Source organism: Schistocerca americana, chromosome X, assembly GCF_021461395.2.
Source record: "Schistocerca americana isolate TAMUIC-IGC-003095 chromosome X, iqSchAmer2.1, whole genome shotgun sequence".
NCBI classification, from domain to species: domain Eukaryota; kingdom Metazoa; phylum Arthropoda; class Insecta; order Orthoptera; family Acrididae; genus Schistocerca; species Schistocerca americana.
Window position 1 is genome coordinate 814,646,848 of NC_060130.1, and position 16,735 is coordinate 814,663,582.

At 37.0% G+C, this 16,735-nt stretch overlaps 1 protein-coding gene across 1 annotated transcript in view; it reads left to right on the forward strand.

Annotated features, from left to right (window-relative positions):
* The window catches only part of LOC124556333 (sodium-dependent transporter bedraggled), a 446,423-nt gene that overhangs the window by 382,827 nt on the left and 46,861 nt on the right, over window positions 1-16,735 (forward strand). The window contains exons 10-14 of the mRNA XM_047130303.1: window positions 1,778-1,925; window positions 8,283-8,459; window positions 8,986-9,143; window positions 10,151-10,373; window positions 13,773-14,053. Of these exons, the coding sequence (XP_046986259.1) occupies window positions 1,778-1,925; window positions 8,283-8,459; window positions 8,986-9,143; window positions 10,151-10,373; window positions 13,773-14,053 (987 nt within the window). The remainder of the gene's footprint in view (window positions 1-1,777; window positions 1,926-8,282; window positions 8,460-8,985; window positions 9,144-10,150; window positions 10,374-13,772; window positions 14,054-16,735) is intronic.

A 16,735-nucleotide genomic window follows, 5' to 3' on the forward strand; every position in this document is an offset into this window, starting at 1 on the left:
AGCCCACACTGTTATGGAGCTACCACCAGCTTGCACAGTGACTTGTTGACAACTTGAGTCCGTGTCTTTGTGGGGTATGTGCCACATTCATACCCTACTGCAGCTCTTACTAACTGAAATTAGGAATCATCTGACCAAGCCACAGTTTACCGGTCATCTAGGGCCCAGCTGATATGGCCACGAGACCAGAAGAGGCATGGCAGGCAATGCTGTGCTGTTAGCAGAGACACTCACATTGATCATCTGCTGCCATAGTCCATTAATGCCAAATTTTGCCGCACTATTGTGTATGATCATCATAAATCCCACATTGATTTTTATGGTTATTTTGCACAGTGTTTCTTGTCTGTTACCACTGACAATTTTACTCAAACCCTGCTGCTCTCAGTTGTTAAGTGGATGGCTACTGTGTTGCCCATGGTGAGTGGTAGTGCCTGAAATTTGGTATTCTCAGCCTACTCTTGATACTGGGGTCTTGTAATATTGAATTCCCTAACAGTTTCCCAAATGGAATGTCCCATGCATCTAGCTCAACTATCGTTCTGCATTGAAAGTCTGTTAATTCCCGTCATGTGGCCACCTTTACACATGAATCACCAATCACCTCAGTACAAATGACAGCTCTGCCCCTGCGCTACCCTTTTATGCCATGTGCCCACAATAATGACCATTATCTGCATATGTGCGTATTGCTAGCCCCTGACTGTTATCACCTCAGCGTATATATTTTTTCCAAACATTTATATTTATTTACAGGTTTTTAGTAGAAATATCAAATGGCAAAGGTTGCAAAATTTGCAAATATAACATTAGAAACTTTCTGTTACTTAACAATATCTACTTCATATTGATAGATAACGCATCCCCTAATTTTCATGGTGTGTAGTCAAAATTCACTCACTAAACAAAAATCTATTAATAAGTGGAGACTTTAATATTGACTTCCTCACACCTGGAAAAGACAAAGATGAATTGTTGAATATTACAAATTCATTCAACCTATCCCCAACTGTAAACACACCAACCAGGATCACAAAAAATTCAAAAACAGCTCTAGATCAGATTTTCATAAACGCAGACAAACTACACCACTCAATCGAAGTCATCAGCACAGGTTACAGTGACCATGAATCCCAAACACTAACAGCGAATTTAAATTACATAGGACAATATCCCACAATAACCAAAATGCAAAGGCAATTTAATGATGATAATATAAGGTTTTTTAACTATCTGTTAACGGCTGAAAACTGGGCAGACGTCTATAAAGAAAATGATGTAAAGTACATATTTAATTCCTTCCATGAAACATTTCTCCACCACTTCAATACTGCATTTCCACTGAAATCCAGGAAAATTGGAAACAAACAGACAAACTCACAGACAAACTCATGGGTAACAAAAGGGATAAGGATTTCCAGCCAAAAATAGCGTGGCTTAAAAAATCACATGCAACACCATGACGTCGATGATCAGTAATCTCTCCTTCTCATGCTCTCGAGTAAGTCTCTCCTGACCCAGGGTTCTGGCCAACTCTCCCCATTTCCTAAATCTTGCCAGTCCTTTTCCTTCATCCCTCTTCCTTCCCTGTCAACACTTATGTCAGAAGCAGAAGCCACTGGCTCCATAAGCTTGAACAGTTATTTACGCTTTGTTCATGTTTTCTCCTGATGCCACTTAGTGAGTTGATTTTTTGATAATTTTTATTCTCATATGCTGATTTCAGTGCCTAGTAAGCTTACATATATACTAAAAGTTGTATTTTTTATGTCTTCAGGGTGTCGGTGTAGCACTGTTAGCATCACAAGCTTTAATTGGAATCTACAGCATAGTTGGAGTGTCATGGATGTTCATCTACTTCCGTGACTCATTTATAACTAAACAGGACCAGTATCCGTGGGCTGTTTTTGAACAATATCGTCAAGGTAAGATACATCTGCCTTATATGTCTCTCTGTTTCTAAGATATTCATTAAATGGTATTAAACTTCACTGTAGTTGAACAAACATAAATCAAACATGCACAGTGGAATGCTATAATAGTACATTCTCACATTAATAATTTTATTTCCACACACACACACACACACAGGATGGGTTTTCCATTAAAACCTAACATTTCATCCGCATCTACAGACACTTTCAAGGGTGATCGTAGCTTCTTTGAATCTTCTTGGAGAAGGATCCTTGATTCTCTTTTATATAGAGGAGAGAGTTGAAAACATACTGGCTAAATATTGGTTCAAATGGCTCTGAGCACTATGGGACTTAACAGCTGTGGTCATCAGCCCCCTAGAACTTAGAACTACTTAAACCTAACTAACCTAAGGACATCACACACATCCATGCCCGAGGCAGGATTCGAACCTGCGACCGTAGCAGTCGCACGGTTCCGGACTGCACGCCTAGAACCGCGAGACCACCGCGGCCGGCGGCTAAATATTGTCATTATTCCCAACTGCTTGAAAATGGGTCTACAGTCATTTGATTTCTTACTGGAAGATATTATTCGTACAGCCTTCTTTTGTAGGAGCAATATGTTTTTGATTCCAGTAGAGTGTCCCCACAGCAGCAATCCATGTGTGGTATGCCTGTGGAACAGTGCATAATATACTGAGATTAAGTACTGATCTGTTATCACATTTGATCTTCCTGAGGAGATAAATTACTCTTCAGAGCTTAGGACACACATGTGCAGTATGTTCAGTCCACGTCAGCTTATTGTCAGTTGTGGTTCTCAGGTGTTTGACACTACCGACATTTGCTGTGGGTCCATAGTCAGCAAGGCTGCATAATATTTTGTGAGTTTTATCTTCATTTAATTTGATCTTGTTTGCTTTGAACCACTTTTAGGCTACTTCAAATGAAATATCAGGTTCCTTTACTGCCTCAGCTGAATTTCTACCTTTAGTCATTAAAAGAGCAGGGTATGATCATCACAACTTTAGTCACTGACAAACATTAAAAAGAGCAGAGGCCACTGCTGTGCACAGTGTTTAAGTGCCATTTCACAATACGTCACTCCCTGGATACAAACACTCTGCCACCTGCCTCTTAGATAAGATGACAGAACCTCAAAGAGACAGAGTATCACTTAACAATAGACAGGAAAACTTCCAGTTTTATGGGTGCTTGTGCATTGCTATGTTTTTTGTGTGGCTGTCTTAATGCACTTTTTACCTCAGCAGAAGAATTACCTTTGTTATGCCATGCATTAGTGAGGTGTTTCAATTCCATATTCAGCAGCTCTGGTTCACAAATGTTCCTTGCTCTATCCAGCAATGTTTTTGTAATGCTTCACTTTTGTTGTGGGTGGTGATTCAAATCTCTGTTTAACAAAGACCCACCCACAATCTACACCAGGGCCCAAACCACCATCAAAAACAAAAGTGAGACATCATAAAAACATTGGTGGATAGAGCAAGGAACATTTGTTAATCAGAGCTGCTTGACATGGAATTAAAACACCTAACTAATGCATTGCTTAACAATGGTTATTCATTCACTGGAGTAAAAATAGCATTAAGACCACGACACAAAAATCGTAGCAGTGCACAAATGCCAGTTGTGAAATTGAAAGTTTTCCTGCTTTTTGTTAAGTGCATTACTGACCACACAGGAAAAATCTTGGTAGAATGGAACACAGCAGTAATCTACAAACCCACCAAGAAGATACAGGATCATCTAAAATTGGCCAAGGATGCTCACAAACTGCTGGAGAAAGCAGGAGTTTATAGGACTCCTTCTGTGTAGTTGTGAGGAGGTATATATTGTGAGCTAACATCCAAAAGATGTTCAGGCTCACATGCAGTTCCTCTTTGTTGAAATATCTTGGCTCAAACTCATCGAGGGGTTGAATCGCGTGTGTCGCATTACATACCCTAAATTAGACACTTGTGACCCTTTGGTTAAATTGTCTGGCTGATGGCCAGTTTGCAAAATACAGAGTTAACATAACATATAATAACAGTAATAATAATATCGGGAACTAAATTAACAACCCATAAATGATGCAGGCCACACAGTTGCAATTTAGTTAGAGTAATGTTTATTCAGAAAGCAAACTAATAGTGAAAGTGGTCGTTTTTAGAGTTACTGTTACACTCTAGCGTATATCCATTTGACACAGTTCGATCACTCACAATCTCATCGTGAAATACAAGTTATCTATGCGAGAGTTCACACAAGGCACGCAGCTGCTCACCTCTCAGAGACTAAGTCGCGCGATACCACACAACGCAAAATCTTCTAAGTTGTTTCACTTCCTAGCTGCCTAAAGACCGACTGTCCACTTTTGCATCTCAATCTGAACTGCACCCTTTCGTGTCTCCAGCCGAACTGTCCACTTTCATGTTGCACCAGCACTCCCTCTGCCTGTCCCCGGCCGTGTTTCCCGCACACTGAATATCCTTGCTCAACTGACAAGGCCAGTTCCATTTCCTGAAGCCATCCATCTGATTGGCTCCAGCTTATTCTACGTTATTTTACATATTAACATATTTAAATAATCAAAGCTTGTCCACTTTCACATTCTAAATAAAGTAACAATAATATCCATTGTTAAATTCTTTTACATAAAACCAATACAATCTCCTTCTTAACTTTGAATGTCATGCCAGTAGCCTTGCACCAATGTGCTTTCTGATAAATAAATAAAGAACAAAAGTAACTAATATGAACTAAACTTTACAACAAATATTCTATTACCTAATGATTCAATAAGGTGACATGCTGTCATTGTTCAATATATTTTGTGTGGAGGAAATGATGATCTGACGCTTAACTGAAAATACTGGTAAATAAAATTTACTCTATCTTTTAAACAAATAAAGTTACAGAGTTGATATTTACAGTGTTTGTCATTTTAATGATGCGCCTCAATATGAATGCCGATCGTTAAGGTCGACCAAAGCATTCAGATTTCAGCATTCAGGTCTTTCTTACAAAACTTGTTAATTTCACTTTAACAGTAAATCCTAAACTATTATAGATGTGATCAATATTCAAGTTTTATTGGGATCACCATGAAAATTTATGGAGGATGGCAGATTAAAATTTCTGTGACTTCACTCCATGCACTGCTACAGAATTAAATAGTTTTCATAAATGTTTCCCATTATTGCCAACCTTAGGACTGCCATATTTAACACTGCTATGTCTCCTCGGCCACAGACAGCTTCTACTGGATTTACCAATGACATAGGTTCTCATCTGTCTCACTTACACACTACAGCACATAGGCCTCAATAGACAATAGGTGCGTGTGAACTTCCCCCCTCGTGGTGAATCTGCATCCTTTGTGACACACAGTCCTCAATGACAGGGTTCATTTCACAATTCCTGTAGGCTGACTCTTTTTGCCATATATTTAAATGAAACGCAATGCTCATTAACTCGCAATATGGATACAACAAAAAGAACAGTCAACAAACAACTAGAAGAGCTCAGGGGCAACATGTAGGAGGGGAGAGACTGACTGATCAGCTGTTGTAAAATGTTCTTTGCGCCCAGATGACCACCACATTCACTTTGAAAGGACTCGAGTACTGGCAGCCACAAGAGGGTACCATGAAAGGCTATAAAGAGAGGCCACAGAAATTTTTAAGTGCCCTAGGAATTTCAGTAGGAAGAAGGAGAGCATGAAATTGAATATCATCTGGATGCTGGTGCTGAAGATGATGTGTTTGACGCTTCCACCATGGAGTGGTAGCGACAGTGGACAACAGCCAGTTGATACATCCAGGTACTCCAAGCATGCGATGTCACTTCACTGCTCAGGAGTACACGTAAATGGAATTTTGCTGCACTCAGTAGTGAGCCAGGGTGTGAATTGGACACTCAGAGAAGTTTTGATTCCCCTTTAAAATGTCCTTTGCAGATGAGGATGAAGTTTTGGGTTTTAATGGAAAATCCATCCACCATGGCATAATAGCTCAGAGTATTTTGTTAATTGTCATACACTATGAAACATTCATATTGGAAATATCTTAATACATGACAAACAATAATTTATATTTATTCTTGGACTAATGAAATATCCCATTTACATTATACAATAAACTACACACGTGCAGAGTCATTCATGATTAAAAAGTCACTGATTGAGTTGAATGAATTTTTCAACAGGTATTCTTTTAATTTGCTCTTGAATTTAAGTGTTTTAAGAGCAAGATTTTTGATGTCTATAGGTAGAGCACTGAAGATTTTCATGCCTGAGTAATTTACTCCTTACTGCACAAGGGCGAAGTTTTTCTGGTAACTATATAAATCCTGTTTCGACCTCATATTGTGGCCATGATATGTACTGTTGGCTTTGAAAAGGAGTAGCTTTTTGATGAAAAATACAAGAGTTAGGATATACTGAGATGTCACTGCAAGAACTCGTAGTTTCTGGGATATATTTCTGCAAGAGTGTCTCAGATGAACACCGCTCATAATGTGTATAACTCTCTTCTCAGCAACCAAATTTTTCTCTCTCTCCAGGTACTGGAGAGTGTTGTTACCTCATGCTGGCTGTCAGCTACAACACAAGTTGTGTAATTAATATGGGGATAACCACAATTTATCTGGATTGTAACAACAAGTACCTTCGTTTGTGGCTTATGTTACTAATACAAGCAAACTCTGTAGTATTCACCTTTGCAGTGGGTACCTAAAGTCCTTGCCTTGGACGAATTTTTATTCATCATAATTTGGCCAGAAAGGGGAGTAGAAGGAGCTGTCTGTAATTCAGGGTCACTGAACTGTATTCCAATGACCTGTATGAAACTCCAAACGTCTCCACTGTTTCATGAAGTATGAGGCGTGTTCAAAAAGTAAGGTGACTTTATATTTTTATGAAAAAATATTTATTTATTCACAAATATTCATGTTGTCCCCTTCAAATTAATCCACCTCAGATACAATACACTTGTGCCAATGCTTCTTCCAATCCTCGAAGCACTTCTCATAAGCACTTTTCGGTACAGCCTTGAGTACTTCCAATGATGCAGTTTTTATTTCCTCAGTTATTGAAAATCTTCGTCCTTTCATAGGTCTCTTCAGTTTTGGGAACAGGAAAAAGTCACAGGGGGCCAAATCCAGTGAATATGGTGGCTGAGGCATGATCATCATGTTGTTTTTGGCCAAAATATCTCTCACAAGCAATGATGAATGAGCAGGTGCATTTTCGTAATGCAAAAGCCATGAATTGTTTTTCCACAATTCCAGACATGTTATGCATATTTCTTCTCACAAACGGTGCATAATGTGCATAATAATGACCTTGAGGCAAAAATTCATGACCTATGCCATGCTAATTAAAGAAAAAAAAAAAACAGTGAGAAAAACTTTGACATTTTTTCGGTCTTGGCTCTCCGGGATGCTTCCATTGGGACAATTGGGCTTTGGTTTTGATGTCATAACTGTAAACCCATGTTTTGTCAGCAGTTATGACCCTTTTGAGCAAATCAGGATCATCATTGACATCATTGAAGAGCTCGTGAGTGATGCTCATGTGACGGTTCTTCTCGTCAAAATTGAGAAGTTTTGAAAGCAAACTTCTCTGACACATGTCTCATGCCCAAAACATCCGAAAAAATTGCATGACATGAGCCGAATGATATGCCAACATCCTCAGCAACTTCTCTTACAATAATTCAACAATTTTCCAAAACAATTTTCTTCACAGTTTTGATGTTATCATCTGTTTTTGATGTGCTGGGACATCCAGAGCAAGGTTCATCATTGGCATCTTCTTGGCCATCTTGGAACAGCTTGTACCACTTGTAAAAATTTGTTTTTTACTTAGAGCAGACTCATTGTATGCCACTGTCAACATTTCAAGTGTTTTAGAGCACTTGATTCCATTTTGACACAAAATTTGATGCAAATTTGTACCAACATAAAAAAAGAAAAAGAGAATCGATAATTGAATGTATATTGCTCACACAATTTGGAAAGTCACCTTACATTTTGAACAGCCCTTGTATATGCATGATGGTATACATCTGTCGTATGTAAATGTTAAGCTGAGTAACTTCTTTGATAATATTTAAGAGTAGTAGGCTACAGCTCAATACCATGGCTCATATTCTGCCTCATTTTCAATTAATATTCATCATACTATTCTTTTACACATTAGTTAAAAATGTTAAGTATATTTCACACTGTCTTGTTAACTTGGCTGTCCCATTATTTTTTTATCAGATTTTATCTGTAATAGGAAAAATTATTAATTTATTTAAATGTAAACAATATTTATGAATAACGTAATAATTAAAATGTGTTATATTTTATTTCCAGAACCACAAATAAATGGTACTCACAAACTTGAAGAAACAGTACCTGACTACCTCAATGGAATGGTCCTTCAAAGACAAAGTCTTGTCTCTCCAGATCCTTCATTTGGGCACCTTAAATTCCAAGTTACATTCAATTTGGCTGTAGTATGGATGATAGTATTTGTTTCTTTAAGCAAAGGTCAGTACACAAATTTCATTAAGCAGTGTAACATATTTTGAAGATAAATTGTTTTGATTATAACATTGCTCAAAAGGACACAAAACAAATTTTGTACTGCACATGCTTAATAAGAAACAATCCTGTATTTATAAGAAGTAGGCACAGTAAACAGAGACTGTCTACAAGAACAGCTTTCTATTTTGTGAATGGAAATGTTGGATGAATAATACGTAGAATAGCAAAGAATGATATTATTTGCATAGGTGCATGATTTATTAGGATAATTGCTATGGTTTAGTCTGTGCAAGTTCATGATAGAAATAGCTTCAGTGATTACTTTGATTTACAGTCATCATCAGAATATCTATGCCAAACAGATAAGAGAACTTACACTGGTGTTCAAAAATATTTTGATTTACTGCACAGCCTCCTTACTCCAGTCTGATAGATTTTTATTTTAGTGTAAATGAATTACTTATAGAATCAAAGGCAAATGTCACCTATTAACTAAAGTGTTGTTTTTTTCTTTAAAAATTTCTTTCAGGCCTTAAATCATATGGCAAAGTTGTTTATGTCTTCTCATTGTTTTCTGTTCTTGGGATGTTGATACTTTGCACAAAAATTCTTGGTCTAACAAATACTTCATCTGGACATAAGGTTTTCCCAGAAACAGTATGGAGTGAATTTTTCATTAACACAAAGGTATGTACCTCTGAAAATAGCATTAATGCCTGACAGAACACAGTGCTTTTTATGCTAGGTAAATTTATTTTTTCTTTTACTACTGAAGTGAACTGAAAATTTTTTCTTTTTTGTGAAATACAAAAGGTATTGCATTTCACTCTGATTTATAACATTGCCACCTCATTAACTCACCAATAGTTCAAAGTGAAAAGTAATTAATATTAATAAAACAGTTTTCTGTGCCAGTCATTTATTTTGCCAATAAATAAGTGAATGGACACAAAAACTGTGTTCTTTATATTTATCAACAGTTGCAGCCCTCATGATACCATTCTTTTATGGACAAAATATTCAGATTTATATTAAGCTCTCAGTATGTTGCTAACAATTTTATTCCTGTATGTCTGTCACATTATAACAGTTAAAGCCATTATCTAGAATAATTGAGGAATGAATAATAATCTAAGGACATACTGTCACTTACTGTACTGAGAAAGTATATTGGTACAAAATTGGTCATTGATCAACTCATAATTGAAAAAAGAAAAGAAAAGTTTGCTGCGCAGAAGTGTGTAATGAGAATAATATGTGGTTTCCAGCTGTTCAAACAGTTGTGCATAATGACAAGAGCCTCAGAGTACATTTTCTCCCTTATGATGTTTGTTGCCAACATCATTAGAGTTCAAAAATGATAGCAAAATTCTAGACGAAGAAGTTATCTACACAGTCCATCACTCAGCCTTAGAGAGATGTGATAGGACATAAAATTCAGTTATGCTACATTCATGTTACATATAGAGGCAGAAAATCACAGTTATATTCATTGTTCATATTTACATAGATTTGCTAATGTACTCAAATACAGCAAGCAACAACTCTTACTGTAGTCTCATGAAAGAAAGAACTTGTGCTAATTATACTCATATGTGTGTGCACAAACATTGAGAGTAAAATTATTTGAATGCTTTTCTTCTTTTTTTGGATTTGCAGTTCATATTTGCCATTGTGTATGATTACTTTTTCAGTGCTGGGTGGCTGCTACAACAGAGGTTTTCTATACATGGGGTTTGCTGGGAGCTGCTGTTATGCAGATTACATCTCATAACCAGCACAAACATCTCCTTCATCGAGACATCAGCATTGTTATTATTGTCACACTTGCAGTTTTACTGCTCTCAGCATTCCTTGCTAACACTTGTGTTGAACTGCTAGCAGCTAGTGGCTACACCTACATTCCAAGTTCATTTGGTAAGTAAATGTTAACTTGTGCATTAATTTGTACAATACACAACTGCACTGAATAACGACAACATTTTTAACAAGCAAATGTACTGGAGAACTGTAATTTCAAGTCCTTGCTACAGTGGACAGTGGATATCATACAGCTAAGAACAGTTGTCAAATAATGGAAAACCCAGTATGAATGTTGTTATGAGGTAGCCCATATTACGCTGAGGTGACGAAAGTCCTGGGATAGTGATAGACACATATGCAGATGGCAGTAGTATCACATACATGAGGGATGAAAGAGTATTGCAGTGGCAGAGCTATCATTTGTACTCAGATAATTCGTGTGAAAATGTTTTCGGTGGGGTTATGGCTACATGGCAATTAACAGACTTTGAATATGGATTGGTAGTTGGAGCTAGAGGCATGGGACATTCTATTTAAGAACTTGTCAGGAAATTCAATATTCTGAGATCAACAGTTTCAAAGAGTGTGACAAGAATACCAAATTTCAGGCATTACCTCTCACATGGGACAAAGCAATTGCTGATGGCCTTCACTTAACTACTCTACACCTACATCTACATACATACTCCGCAATCCACCATACGGTGCGTGGTGGAGGGTACCTCATACCACAACTAGCATCTTCTCTCCCTGTTCCACTCCCAAACAGAACAAGGGAAAAATGACTGCCTATATGCCTCTATACAAGCCCTAATCTCTCTTATCTTATCTTTGTGGTCTTTCCATGAAATGTAAGTTGGCGGCAGTAAAATTGTACAGATTGTACTGTAGTCAGCATCAAATGCTGGTTCTCTAAATTTCCTCAGTAGAGATTCACGAAAAGAATGCCTCCTTTCCTCCAGAGACTCCCACCCGAGTTCCTGAAGCATTTCTGTAACACCCGCGTGATGATCAAACCTACCAGTAACAAATCTAGCAGCCCGCCTCTGAGTTGCTTCTATGTCCTCCCTCAATCCGACCTGATAGGGATCCCAAACACTCAAGCAGTACTCAAGAATAGGTCATATTAGTGTTTTATAAGCGGTCTCCTTTACAGATGAACCACATCTTCCCAAAATTCTACCAATGAACTGAAGACGACTATCCGCCCTCCCCACAACTGCCGTTACATGCTTGTCCCACTTCATATTGCACTGCAGTCACTCGCAACAGCATTTATGTAAAGTTGTCAGTGTTAACAGACAAGCAATACTGCATGAAATTAGTGCACAAATCAATCTGGGATGTACAACAAATGTGTCCATCAAGACAGTGCGGTGAAATATGGCATTAATGGGCTATAGCAGCAGAGTGCCTTTGCTAACTGCATGAGATCACCTGCAGTGCCTCTCCTGGAATTGGGATCATATCAGTTGGACCCTAGATGACTGGAAATCTGTGGCCTGGTCACATGATTCCTAATTTCAGTTGAGAAGAGCTGATGGTAGTGTTAGAGTGTGGCACAGACTCCACAAAGTCATGGTCCCAAGTTGTCAACAAGGCACTGTGCAAGCTGGTGGTAGCTCCGTACTGGTGTTGGCTGTGTTTACATGGAATGGACAAGGTCCTGTGATCCAACTGAACCAATCATTGGCTGGAAATGGTTATGCTCAGCTACGTGAAGACCATTTGCAGTCACTCATGGACTTCATTTTTATGGATGACAATCTACCACGTCACTGGGCCACAACTGTTTTCGACTGGTTTGAAGAACATTGTGAACAATCATTTATGGGACATGATCAAGAGGTAAGTTTGTGCACAAAATCCTGTGCACTGACACCACTTTCACAATTATGAATAGCTATAGAGGCAGCATCACTCAATATATCTGTAGGAGACTTCCAGCAACTTTTTGAGTCCATGCCATGTTGAGTTGCTGCACTACGCCAGAAGTCATAAATGAACAGCAGAATGTACAGAATAAATTTTACAACTTCTTTAGGTGTTGTGCTAAACAATCATCACAGAAGAAATGGAAATAAAATAGTTTATTCCTACCAAAGTGACAGTTGTATTGTATCTTGATCCAGAGATATGATTGCGATGACAGTGTTGGATCTAGAGAGTAACTGTCTCATTGGGAACAAAGTAAGGGAAAGAGAAGATTCTAAGAAGTGAAGTGAAGATTCAGTGTATGGTATTTGGAAAGTGGCAGCAAATTTCAGACAAATTGCAGAACACATTTTGAAACACACAAATGAGGGATGCTGGCAGAAAACATGGTCTGTAATGAGGAGAAAGAGAACTGAGCTAAAAGTGACCAGAAGATGGTCAGTTTGGGGAAGCAAAGAAATGCACATAGAGGTAGAGGAAACAAAAAGAGAAGCATATAATCATTTTTGTGTGATCATTAGGGTGAATTGTGAGGGAAGAATGTGGCCTCAGTAATAGCCAGGTGCTGCAAAAAACATCCAGATGCTTGAATTCAAAAACAAATCACCACTCATTGGAAAATTAACTACTGATTGATAGAGAAGCACTTATAAAATATTTCTATGTGTGTCTCTTCATTTTTCTTTAGAGTTGCCAGATGCTTGTTGTCATCACAGTGTGTAAACATCTCCCCAGATGAGTGCAAGTAGATACTTGGTCATGTATATACACCTGTCCACTACTCAACACAGTTTCCTAGATAAGTGAAGTTCTGTCCGTGCCAAGTATTGTATAATTTATTTTGTTCTATCAGTACCTGGTATGTAAAAGGTGTAGATGAAGAGCCAAGTCCAGCAAAACTGGTGTCCACAAAACACTGACCTCTATGACAGTGAAGTTAAAGTGGAATTCTTATTATTGTGATTCGTCAGTGGCAGCTGAGAACATCCTGTAACAGCGGATCCTATTTATTGGTGACCATTCAGTCTCACAGATATTTCTTAAAGAACTGTGTATGGATACAGCAGAATGGGTGATATTCATTAAAAATGAGGTGCTTTTTAGGTTCAAAAGATTAATGTGATACACATGGAACAGCATTGAAATTGAGGACTATAGTCTGATGGGACCTCTAAACAGTCATGACTCTCTCATATTTTGGAAATAAGTGAATTCATCAGAATGCTGTTACTTATGTTGTACCATTGATCAATAGAGAGTTTAAGGTGAAAACCAATCTGTTATTTCAGCAGTTTCATGTATCCAAAAATTTCATTACTAATGTTATCTGTATGTCAAGTCCTAGTGGTGTGTTGTTGGTTGTGATAGTAAAAACAGCAATGACTCACTTGGCATAGTGATATAAAAATAAAGGCTGTAGTCACCATGAACGTAAATTTATGTCAGTTTTGAAAATGCTAGTGGAAGTGAAGCTCAATGAGTGTGTGAAATCAGTATTTTAACATAATTATATATGGACTGCCATGTGCTAAATTTAATTTAGTTTTTTAATTTGTAATTTTCTGTTATTTTTCACAGAACAATTACGAACTGTGACATTCCTTCAAGCTGAAGGTGCACCACCGCATCCAATATTTGCAAGAACACCTGTGCGCTACATGTCTCATAGCATATTTATACTTGGGTCACGTGTTCTGCTTCCTGGTATGGATTCAGCAAGGGAAAGTGGTTATCAAGTGCTGAGACTAGCAACAGAGCTAGCACCAGCAACATTTGCACTTATGGGCTCTGAACGAGTCTCACCTTTTTGGGCAGTGCTCTTTTATTTTGTTTTGATAACATTTGGAATTGCTCAACAGGTAAGGACAAAAACTAAAATCTAACATGTTTATCACTTTATGCTTCCAAACACCCACTTATTTTCAAGGTATGAGGTGAATTACAAATAGAAACTTTGTTAGCTGTCATCCTACAAACTGTAACTGACAAAACCACAGTCGACCATTTCATTGATGGTGCTCACCTTGGCTTTGTCTTACTAAGCCGTGGCTCTCAGGATATTGATGTAATCAATTTTTTTTATTGTTCCCTCAGGCCAGTAAAATCCATTGATCGTGGACAATGCTAGATGTATACAACTGGTTCCTTTCAAAATTTGGTTTAAATAATACACATGCAGAGCTACATTTTATAAATCTCATCGAGTAAAATGAAGAGATACAGGAAATGTCAGGGATATGAAATGAAATAGATTTGTGTTAATAAGGGCCTTTGCACATACTTGTAACTAATTCACTTTACCTACTTCATTGCCATGGCTAATTTGTGTCTCTTCTCTTGATCATTGTAAAAAGCTGAAATCAATCAGTGACAGAAGTACAGTTCCAATAATGTAGCCCACACAGTATGTAGTGTTGGATATTAGTCTCTTGTAATGCCACTTTTGAAATACGAATGATTGATGGCCAGTTCAGATTTCATAGTACACTTTTAAATGCAAGCAAAGGAACATTACAACTGCTCTTCATTACAGCTCTATCTGGCTATGCTTGGTGAAATAACTGGCAGTTGTTTAGTGCGGAAAAAGGATTGTCAACATAATAGTTGCAAGATATATCACTATTTTGCATGACAGAATAATTTCTCTGGGATAACACACTGTTTCTTGAGTAGACCAAAAGACATAAGAATTAAATGAGACTGTGGAGTGAAAGTATGTTTGCATTAGTTAAATCTGTCTGTTGCTGCATTTGATTGTTACCATAGCAGCATACCATTATCAAAGTTACTCACAGTCAGCAAAGTTGAATGCAGATTCACAATGTGAATTAATAACAAGATACTGTCATTGAGTTAATAAGTTACACATGGCAGGCAGGGCTGTTGCCATTTAACCTGACCTACAAAATCAAGGATTTTCAAACCAATATAAACAAAGCTAAAAAATAAATAAATAAAACCCAACTATATTTAATAACAAAAATATAATTAACATGTAAAATGTTACATAGTTAGCCTTACAAAAATTAGATAGAGCCATCATACTTATTGAAGGCAACTATTTACTGTCACAAGGATGTATATTATTACTATTGTGTTTTATCTTTGCTTGCCGTATAAAGAACTTAACTAAATAACATTTACACTGCCAGAAAAAAACTTTAACTTACTGTAAATCATAATGACAGTAAAGTAAAATTTAGGACTTTTTAGAAGCATGCAGAAATTTATAGATCTTCACTAATTTCTTGGGTCTTTTCTCTCCTAAATTATTTCTTAATTTTGACCAAATAATCCCATAAGTGGAGAAGATACTCCTGATGTATGCAGTGCTGGAATGACAAGAAAACAACCTCTAATAAAGTAGTTATAATAATGGGTTAGTGTTCTGAATAAATTAATCAGTGCAATTCAGATTAAACTATTTAATCATCAACGTGAAACAAAAGACCATAAAAACCCAGTTTTACCCCAGTCCTTTTTAAAAAAATACCCAAGTTTTTCTCAACCCTGATAGCAGGACATGAGAACCAACTGGAAAACAGTACATTTTATAAGCTGTTATCTCTACCAGACTGATTGCAGTGAATTTGCTCCTATTGACTGACGTTGGTGTTGGTAGCCAAAGATTTTGACACAAGCTGCTGTAGTTATTACTTCTGAGCTTTAGGATCATATAATTTCACACTAACTAACATAGTTGTTATATGTTGTGTATCTGAAGCCCAACTGGTGATAGTTGGGTAGGGTGTGTTATTTAAAAACTGCCATACAGATATTTGTTGACTTCGGAAACTACATAATGTTTTGAAAATTGGCTAGGTTATATTTTTCTGTTTTGAATGAACTGTGAATTAAGATAGTTATTTGGTTTATGTAAAATGTTGAAGCTTAATAAATTATAAAAGTATACAAAACTCTGTTACAAACACGCATTGGGAATATCCTAACTGTGGGTATGGTATCTGTCCCAAAAATAATTTTACGTTGTGTTAAATTATGCAAAATATTAAATGGTGGCTTAATTAGATATTGAGGGATGTCACCTGATTTGAAAAAAACATAGCATCAAAAGTACAGTGTCAAAATTCGGAATATAGCAAACACAAAGGCAAAACTGGCAGTGGAAATTATTATGATCCGAACTTTCAACATCAGTTTCAGGTAGTTTAAAGTTTGTTATCAGAAAGAGTGGAATGTCTGCTTTCAAATGAATGGTAACAATACTTCCTATCTTGTTGAATAGCTTGCAATGCAATGTTTTCTAGTAGAATTTCCAATTAACTATCACTTTTAATTAACGTGCACTTCCCATCATTGCAACCAAAAACATAAATAGAACCAACTGACCAATAAATTTAAGTGGAACACTACCTAAATGACATTCTGGAATATTCATATACATATCAAATATTATGGGTGCACCTATACTGAAAATATGACAAAAAATTAAATAAAAACAGGAGAAAATTTAGTTATTCATGGGAGTAGGCAGCATAACAGATGGAGAGTATCTAACTAGCTATGTATCATACTGACAC